Raw genomic sequence first — 10,818 nt, forward strand, 5'->3', positions numbered from 1 at the left:
TTTATATATAATATTATATGGGTATATGCCATTGTCACATATATATATTTATGTGTTATACATGGGTTTCGATCAGCGAAATACGTATGCGTATTGCGGCATCTTATCTCCATCCCATAATAATTATTACAATTTGTATCATTTAATTTTTTATTTCACTCATTAATGTATTGGTATTTTTCCAGAAAGTGCCAGACTTGCGTTACCTGTATGATTATAATAATATGTTGACTGTTATTGAAACAAAATAAAAAAAAACTGACTGGCATTAATAGTGTAATAAAAATAAATACTTATTATTAATATTTAATTATATATTATATTATATTTCAAATAATAAAACACACAGGAAAATATATTATGTAGGCACACAATAACATATTATTATAATATATGTTATCTATATATATTATATACTTAAAATAATTATATTAACGTACGATATACTATAATTTTGATTAGAATTTTAAATTTAAGAAAAAAAAAAGTAATAATACTTAATAATGATAATAATGATAAAGAATGATTCACATATTTCCATGTGTTAAGTGAGATTAGGACCGAATTATGTGTAGTAGCTGCAGCGTCATCCGGTGGCAGTGTGTGGGTGGTCTGATCCGAAAGGGCGCGTAATTCTGACGGAGTTTTCGTATTCATCATGATATCTTATAGTAATATTGTCATGATTGGCCCTACGAGACGACTGTTATCAGCTGGACAGCACCTTTTTGTGAATTGACTAGAATTTTATCACCATGTAGCAGTCGAACGATATTATGCAAGAACGAATAATATAATATTATAATATATAGGTCGAACTGCATATTATACTATTTATACTCGTGTTGAAGAATACAGTGACCACCGTCAATAACCATGTGCAGCTTGCAGCTGTGGCGGACAGTAGTCCTGTACCTGTGAACACAAATACATACACATTAATATATTAAAATGTGAACGACTCTGAGGTGCATATTGTACCTGTATAGTATGTACATATACTAAGTATTAAATTAAACGTGCCCCACCCCGTTACGACGAGTAGACAATACAATACGATGTCGAGACTTATATTACTTTATGGGCCCTCGAGTCAAAGGAACGAGGGTCGTGTAACCCATGTAGTAATAATGATACAAACGTTTTTTGGTCGGAATTTACAAACCTAGAATATGTAGGTAGGTGACACACGATCGACCGAATTTAATAAATAGTTTATAATATCGTGACACGCGCTGTCGCCGCCGTGAAAATATTTTAATATATATACAAATTCGTGGTGATTCACATTAGAATGGTCTTTGATGTAAAGTTTAAAAGTTAATCTACTTGTTCGAATAGTTTGATAAACTAATTGTGTATTAATATAAGAACGTAATTCGTTCGACATCGAGTAATGGAAATTAATAACATTATATTATATGGGTACAAACAGTATTGTTTAATAACATTAATTACTTGTGAATTCAACGGATAGTGGTGGTGATTCGTCGAAAGTCTTTGAAAATGGCTTGAATCGAGCTGAAAAATTAATCACTTATAATTAATAAAATTGGTTTTTAAAATAAACACAGGTACCTTATTTGAAAACACCTTTTTAACTTAAGGGTCTTCAAAAATATTCTGATGAAGAAAAATAAGGTTCAAAATTACTATATAAGTTACTCGGCTCTATACTAAATAATAATCAATTACACTATATTTATATAATATATAATATTTAATATAAGCGTAGGTTTATTTTAATTTATTCTTCAAGAAGATAATGGGATCTACAGAACATGATCGTGTTACGTCATTATTGCAATTGACCATGTCGTATGTGTCATTCGAGACGATATATTATTATAGTTTTGAGTGATATCTTTTTTTTTTTTTTTTTTATTGAACAAAAATTTATATTTACAATCTGTATTTATGTGTAGTACAATAAGTAAATGGGATGTGGTTGATTAGCGGGAGGGGGAAGTCACATATCTTATGAGCCAAATAATAACTTTATTTGTATTTTCGGGGACATGGCGACCGAGCGCGTTTATCTAAGTCTTTTATACATTTGAATGAGCTCACATGTTATAATATATCTACCTACGCGTACATTGGAAGATAATATTCTAAAAATATTGCGAACAAATTGATATAATATATTATTGTAATGAAAGTACTCACATCACCGTATAAGTCTTGATGGAAGTCGACGGGAGCAGACCAACACTGTTGTTTCGCCACACGTTGGTCGTACGGGTCCGTAGTTGTGGTCAGCAAATCGTATCCACCGTAAACGGCGTAACCACCGCCGTCGTCCGGTCGGTGTTTGGTCACTGCGGGGTGGTAACCTCCGCCGAAAACGTCGTCGTCCCTCGGGTCGTCGGCCGGCTCGATGGCGTTGTTGCAGTAGTCTTCGGCGTAACCGGCAACCAATGCCGTCGGCGGACAGCACTCGCCCTGCACCCGAGGCTGCACATGCTGGTCGACGACGATCCTCGGTGTTTCCTTGTGACATTTCTTCTCCTTCATCCGCCTGTTCTGGAACCATATCTTTATCTGCCGCTCGGTCAGGCTCAGCTCGGCCGACATCTGCTGTCTCTTGTTCCGCACTATGTACCTGGAAGTCTGGAACACCGTCTCCAGCACGGCCGTCTGGTATTTGGAGTACGTTTGCCTGGACCTCTTGCCGGCACCTGGAAAAGCGCAGCGTGAACCCCGCGATATGAAAACCGATGATAACGAGCTGTTTATATATATTATAATACGACGGGTTATAGAGTCTACCGAAAGTGATTTTTTCTTCACAAAAGTCTTGTCGTCATACATTAATAGTGTTTCGTCTCCCGCTACGTCGTATACAATATATATTGCGTACTGACTATAGGTAGTATATCATAATATCATATTCTCGACTTACCTTTGACTTCGTGCAGATGAGTTTCGTCTACGACAAACTGCTGTTGTTGCTGTTGCCGCTGCTGCTGCGGATGCCAGTCGTACGCGGACATGGTTGTCGGTCGTGTGTTCGCGTGTACCGGGTCGGGTTCCGAAAACCGACTAACCTATAAATCAGTATACGCGAGCGATGGACCCTCCCGCGGCCGGGGACCGAGTCCGGCGAAAATTTAGGGAGATATATACGTCGACGGGGCGGAGGTGTAGGGGAGGGAAAAAAACACAATGAACTCGATAAACAGAATCCGTGTCTCGCCTTTTGTGTCACCGCCGGGGAGGTGCCACCCTCGGTCGGACTGCGCGCGATCTCCGCTCTACCCCTCCACCCGTCGGCGGCCGGCTTTCAGACGCTCGCGACATATCGTCGACGCAAGGGGAGTGTGCGATTTTTGCGCCCGGCCTGAGTAAATATACACAGTGCACACCGTGGTGATGTACAGCAGCAGCAGTAGGGCATTGGGTGATTCACCTATATTGTATAGTATTATATTATGTGTACGTATACATTGTTTGAACGGCCATGTCGATATATCATAATATATAATATAATATATGTATGTGTGTGTGGCACGCGCTCATCCAAAATCCCTTTCCGACGGATTCAGCACGCACACTGCGACGATATATATTATATCGTTATTTTATTCGTTTATATGTTTGCACTTATTACAATAATAGTATTATTGTAGACAAGACTATAATATATAGTGTGGTCCGTCTGTATAAATTGTATATTTTTTGATGTCGTCGACCATCGCATCAGCTGCGTTATTAAATGTTCGTCGCGTTTTACGGGCCATCTATATATAATAATAATGTGTATCGTCGTAATATCGGTGAATCTGTCGTCTGATACATAACTATTATATTAATTCAATTACTGGCGTGTTAGTTAGATATATTAAATAATTTAAGAATATAATATAATATTATTGTTTCGAACTCGTAAACGTTCAAACAGAATATAACAATAACCGCAGTACCGACATCAATCTTATTCGTTATCAAAGATTGAGCTGTACGATGTGAGTTATTTACAAAACACGCTTATATAAATCGATTCGTGTAACATGTGTTTTTAATTAAGTGTTTTTCATCCAATTAAATCATTTTCTTGGCCGTTGATATCGACAATATAAAAATTATTACGTTTAAAATAAATAAACAAACATATTAAAATAATAATGATGATTAATGATAGTGCCTATAATAATAATAGTCTGATAAAAACAAATCGAATTTAATATAATTATTATTCATATTATTTACTATAGATCAATATTCATTATATTGGACCGTAAATGTATACAATAACAGTAATAGATCGTGTCTCAGCTGTTCTATTAGTCATGTCCTCATTTATGTTAAAAATGTGTTTATGCGTGTTTAAGAGGTACTGAGTTAGGTCTTTAATTTAAAAATATTTACTTTTGTTTACTGTTTTATTTTATTTTTGAAAACATTTCCTGCCGACCTCTTAAAAATCAAAAGCTAACTGTTAATTAAACGCACGCGTATAGAAAACAAGGAGATAAGACCTTCAGACAACATAATATTATGTTATTATTATTATTATTATCATCATAATTATAATGAACTTTGCAATACCTATATTATAATAATTAACAGCTTATGTTTGTGTCTGCGTATTTCAGAATAAATAATTGATTTTCTAGACCTCTATTTTTTTTACCTTTATTTGTTTACTTAGTTGATCTATCCTAACGATCGTGCTGTAATCGGCACAATCATTATCAGAGAGAATAATATATATAGCAGCTAAGACACCTAAAAAAGAGCACTTGTGCTTCAAACGATTGTACAACCATATATATTGTGTATCTGACCTACATGCGAGATCACGATAACATAAAAAAATTCAATTGATTTATTCAACTATTATTTGTTATGAATTTATGATAAATAATTTATTTATGGTGACTCACCGCCGTGCCGATATTACCACCATATGTGGTATAATAAAAACATTTAACTATAACGCATCGTAAATGATGCAATGACGATAACTTAATTCGCTTATAAAAGTGTCATACTGTATTTAACGCGTTTAATAATTGTACTTGTCAGTGAATCTATGACTTGACGAAGAGGTCGGTTAAAGAACAATTAATACCTGTGATGAATTATTGAGCATAATAATATATAAATATATTATAATAAGGTGTATAATATTATGCGTTGACGTCACGTAATACTCACGTCCACCACCATATACAAATATCTAAAACAAAACAGAATTATCCACCTTGGATAACTCCTTAGGATCCATCACTGATTGTGTATACTGCATTTTACACGCCTATATATAATATAAAATATACCTAACATTATACTACGTCCATACCTATTATAAGTGGCTATAACGAACTTCCATTTAACAAAATTTTTTGTTTAATGAAATATTTTTGAGAAACAGTCGTATTATATTATGTAACGAATTTCTCTATAATATGAATTATTTTTGTTGCCCAATGTAAAAACATAGATGTTTCACGATATAATATTATATTGTACAGGAAAATTAATGATCGTCGGCGATATTTTAACCTTAAAGATTGCAGCGTTTGTTTTGCATAATACAGTGTGTTCAGGGAAATAGGGAACACTTTGTTACTCATTACCCTGTAAACATTTTTCAATTCTGTTTGTGGGACGTTCAACAAGACTAATGGATCATAAATTCCTATAACTTAAAATATTTTTAAATTGTGTGTTTTGCGCATGCGCAATAAAACTTCATTTTTTTTAAATGGTAACCCCTATTTTGAGTATTATTTTTGGGCTGATCGATTTTTTTAAGTACTTTTGATCCATCAACTTGTATAATTTAAAAAATAATATTAAATTCAATTTTATTTTATTTTAATTGTGCGTAGAAAATACCTATAGTTAATCATTCGTTATTAAACTAATCATTGCATGGGCGAGTAATAATGATTGCAATATTGAGTAAGGACTGGAAACAAAGAGAAAGTGCTTGCAATTACGACTTGCAAGCACTTTCAACACAGTGCCAAGAACTTACAACATCTAGCAAGTACTTGTAATAACGAAAAAGTACTTGCAATAGCCAGTAAGTACTTGAAACGTCAAGCAATGACTTGCAACAGAATGCATTATGTGCTTGCAACAGGGAGCAAGGAAATTCAACCAGGTGCAAGAACTTGCAATGGCGAGTTAAGAACTTGAAACAATGATCAAGTACTTGAAATGAAGAGCAAGTACTAGAAACAAAGAGAAATGACGATCAATGACTTGCACATTGCACATGCACTTGCACATGCACGCATGCAGGGTTTAAGAACTTGTAACGATGAGCAAGAATTTGCAACATCGAGCAAGAACTTGCAACAACGAGCAATTAAGTACTTGCTAGCTGTCGAAAGTTCTTGCACACTGCTCCAAGTATTGGCTCCCCGTTGCAAGTCATTGATCTTCATTGCAAGCACTTACTCGTTGTTTCAAATCCTAATTCGCCATTGTAAGTTTTTTCACCTGGTTGAATGCCCTTGCTCCCTGTGGCAAGTATACATAATGCATCATGTTGCAAGTCTTTGCTCGCCCATGCAATTATTGGCTTAATAACAAATGATTACTGATAGGCCTTTTCCAAATGTTCATGTTTTTATTATAATTTTTATCATGGTAGTAAAAAGAAAACAATACGTACAAATAGTACAATTAAAAACAAATAAAATTGAATTTAATAATATTTTTAAAATTTATACATAGCTCTAATTCCGTCAATTTTGGGTTTAGAATACAAGTTAAAGGTTCAAAATTACTTGAAAATAAATGATAAACCCAAAAATAATATTCAAAATAGGGGTAACCATAAAAAAAAAATGAAGTTGTATTGCGCATGCACAAAATACATGAGTCAAAAAAAATTAACCTGTAGGAATTTATGATCCACTAGTCTATTTGAATGTCCCACAAATAGAATTGAAAAATATTAACAGGGTAATGAGTGATAAAGTGTTCCCTGTTTTCGTGAACACACTGTATATGTCAGGTCCTAGTGTATAAATTTGTAGTATTTGAATTTTGCACGCGTACAAAGCACAATTAATAATACGTTTGTATTTTCGAATTGAAAAGAAAAATCGCGTCTAATCCACATAACGATTGTCCGGTATTCGCATTTTCAACCTTTCTTAAAATAATCGTCCAAGAATGATATTTTTTATCGAGTACCTAAAAAATTTAGTCCTATATATTATTATTTTTGACGACCATAATATTAATAATGATAATGGTTACATAATAATATAATAAACGCATTTTGTCCTGGTCGTAATTATTCGTCACCATCGCGAAAGCTCTGTAAATCCCCTTATAGTCACTCGATTCGAGTCGGACTCATTAATTAGGATGCGAGTGGACTTTACATGCGATTTGCATACGTTTATCGGTATCACGGTGCAGGCCCCTCTCCCGATTACAGTAAGTTGTCGAGGGAGTCATTAACACACGCACATGTAGACCCACAGAATCCGTGTAATTGAAAGTAATAACTATAATAAGTGTATAATACATTATATAATAATTGTAATATACTAATATGTAAACGAACCGAAATCCGAAGACTTGTTGACGATTTGACCACGGCGCAGCACAACGTCATCACGTGATTCGATGGAGGGAGAGTTGTATTATGGCGTGGGGAGAGAACGGAAATTGGACCAAGGGTCAAGTTCAATTATTATTATTATTATTATTATTATTATTATTATTATTATTATTATTATTATTATCGAATCGCTGCAGTGTATACCGAGTATACGTATTTATAATCATTATTGTCGGTATAGCGTTATTTCACGAGGGTCGGTCCCGGAACCGAGACAACATCCCTCTCTTATTAAAATATATTATATAAAAGTACGCGTCGAGTTCTTTAATAAGACTGCTAGCTGCTGTTGGCGGTGATAGTGTCTTCTGTTATACATAATTACTATCCGACTGTACTACTGGGATTCTACTGCAGCATGTTTTTAATGTTGTAAACCAATAGTTTTATGCTTTAGTAATCAGCCTATTGTTCTAGTTGCATAGACGATGATTGTTTATTAAAATAATAAAAACATTCACAATTCACATATCACATGTACACGTCGGATCAGGGGCGGCTGCAGGGGGAGGCCTAGGACCCCCAATCTGTGTTTCTAAACAATGTTATATAATGTTAAACACAAAATTACAAAAAAAAATCATCGAAATTGCCAAAAAATTATGACTTTGCCCCACCCTAACCATATCTTTGGAGCTGTCCCTGTTTCATATACCTACATGAAGTGAATACAGATATATCATGTTGTATAGTTACCAAAAGAACAGTTACTTATTTAAATCGTTATATTATACTCTCCAAATATGTATGCCTTATTGAATAGTAATATAATACGGATCGGTGTTTTGTTGTTGTTTTGAAACACCGTGGATTTCGTGTAACTGTTACACGCGTTACCTCGCAAGTACTCACAACCTAACTATATTAGTATACTACGTATATATAAATAACGGTAGGTTAAATATTTTTTCAAAATTAAATTGTATTAAAATATAAGTTATTGTAGCCAATTAAATGGATCACCTTGCATTACACGTGTAAAAATATACTATCGTGACGTGATTTAAATGGTGGACGGAGGTGTCAGCTATATCTAATAAGTAAACCGGGTGCGTGAAATTTTTATATGATTATAGCGCGCCTCGTTTTTATTGGCACGCACGTTGTTCAAGGCTGGTTTCGAACGGTTCTCGAATTGTTTGTAAGTACTTTTCACGAGATCTTAGAATATGACATTCAACACCCGAAGCTCTACCTGTAGGTTCATCCTCATTTAGGTATACGCACGTCGCCACCGCTACGGTGATTATAATGTTCACATTATACATTTCCAAGGACCGACCGCTGTATACCATTATATTATACCTACATATACCAATACTCGTGACTAGGTGTCCGGAAATATGTGTACCTACTAATTATACTCGCCAATTATCAATTCTATCGGAAAATATTTCAAGCCGACGGAAAATTATTCGGGATAACTATCATCGTATAATGACACTGCTGTCTACACGACTGTGGTATAGGATCTACCACCGCCTGTAGCTGTTTTTCGAGTATAATATATTATTTTTATGTGTCTGCGTAACATCTCTATATATTTTCTTCGGTCGAACTAGTATACAGATAGGTATAATGGCGCTTAAATGTTTTACTCACATTGGTACGACGAAGTGATTGTGAGACTAATATTCTTAGAAACCCATTTCGCATATCATCGCTGTACAACATTATAATAATATATAATATTGCATTGTTGCGAGACGCGTGTGCGATTTTTTAGTAGGTATGATCGTAACATTTTGACCACACTATCGTTGTTCACGTCATGTGCGTTTGCCAAGAAAACAAAAAATTCTTGATGATTTTTATTTCTATAACGGTTGGATTGTGTATAGATTATAAATGTTAAGTGTCGATTAAAATATTATAAACTATTGACTATTTGTGACGCATAGTTAATGTACCTACTAAATTATAAATAAAAATTATTTAAATATTATACAATTTAAAGTCAGACATTTTTCGTATACCCAACGAAATAGTTAAATAGTTTTATATAATGAACAATATGTTCAGTGGGGTACTGGGGTCCATTACCTCCTTGAAAAATAAATAAAAATAAAAATAATAATATTCTGGATCTGGGTAGTATGAGTACCCCCCTCATATTTATTAAGTATTAATATTGCACTACGTGAAAATCTTCGAAAATTGTGGAAACAATAACATTTTATTTCTATACTAACTATACCTACCATTGTTTCGGACAGTCAGATGCCACAAAAGATTTAACCTATTCACCAGTTTTTTCAATGACAGTTCCAACAGTAAATACCTATCAGTGTCATATTTGTCTGAACATTATGAAGATTGAAGACTATATAATAACAATAATCGTCGTTGTTCGTAAAAACTATATAATCAATGGACACTAATACATTATATATTATAATATTATGTGCTTGTAAATCGTATAGTACCTACGTAGTATGTGAGCATGGCGAGTTCCCCTATAATACTGGTTGACATTTATGGCTTTTGGGTTCACTACAGTGTAATTAAATCACATACGCTAACAATTAGCCACATTATGCAGTGTGGGTCAATGGGGACGAATAGAAAATCACCATTCAACAGTTTGTACCTATTATAATAATTATTTATAATACGGACGTAAAATAACAACAATAATAATAATAAGCAATAAAACACACAGATTATGGTTTTACATTTTTTAAACGTCAGTATAATATTATGGTCTCTTAAAATAAATGATAATAATAATAATGTATTAACATCGGCGAGACGACCGACGACGGAGCAATGGTGATTTGAACTGTTTTGACAGTAAAAATGAGAAAACGCCGCATTGTTTTTAGTCATTTATTTGAAAGGGGTCTTGTAATTTGAATGGAAGTATTTCCATTATAGAGTGCGGAGTAAAAAGAAAGAAAGAAAGTGGTATGTTGGACCCTTTTGTAATGTTTATCTGAACATGCCACGATAAATCAATCGCACTGGCATGCCACTCGAAATAAGAACATCCCTCAATAAGATATCTGTACGTTCAGCAGTACCTATAGACATTATATTTATATATATATTTACAACTTTTTGTATTTCATTCAACTAACGATTTTAAATGGACGTCCACCAAACATTTATATTTTATCGTATTTATTTAATTTTTATCTATGCGCGCATGACCATAGGGTATTATAGTTATTATATGTTAGACTTCTTAGCATTTTGTTAAGTGTGATTGGCCGCATAAA

The 10,818-nt window shown here is 34.0% G+C and overlaps 1 protein-coding gene across 1 annotated transcript; it reads right to left on the reverse strand.

Moving 5' to 3' along the window:
- Window positions 1-442: 442 nt before the first annotated feature.
- Window positions 443-3,131, reverse strand: LOC100575970 (homeobox protein Hox-D3). The gene is made up of 4 exons (XM_003244126.4): window positions 2,906-3,131; window positions 2,170-2,681; window positions 1,459-1,521; window positions 443-915 (listed from the first exon to the last, which is right to left on the reverse strand). Exons 1-4 carry the CDS (start codon window positions 2,994-2,996, stop codon window positions 868-870), a joined length of 714 nt encoding a protein of 237 aa, XP_003244174.1. The 5' UTR covers window positions 2,997-3,131; the 3' UTR covers window positions 443-867.
- Between the last annotated feature and the right edge of the window lie 7,687 nt (window positions 3,132-10,818).

Source organism: Acyrthosiphon pisum, chromosome A1 (genome assembly GCF_005508785.2).
Source record: "Acyrthosiphon pisum isolate AL4f chromosome A1, pea_aphid_22Mar2018_4r6ur, whole genome shotgun sequence".
Taxonomy (NCBI): domain Eukaryota; kingdom Metazoa; phylum Arthropoda; class Insecta; order Hemiptera; family Aphididae; genus Acyrthosiphon; species Acyrthosiphon pisum.

What these genes read in the sequence shown, in the direction of transcription:
- LOC100575970 (XM_003244126.4), bottom strand. Translation starts at nt 2,996, where the DNA reads ATGTCCGCGTACGACTGGCATCCGCAGCAGCAGCGGCAACAGCAACAA. An exon ending in TCATCTGCACGAAGTCAAAG is followed by an intron (nt 2,682 to 2,905) that starts GTAAGTCGAGAA and finishes GCGCTTTTCCAG; the next exon opens with GTGCCGGCAAGAGGTCCAGG. An exon ending in ACTATCCGTTGAATTCACAA is followed by an intron (nt 916 to 1,458) that starts GTAATTAATGTT and finishes TTGTGTTCACAG; the next exon opens with GTACAGGACTACTGTCCGCC.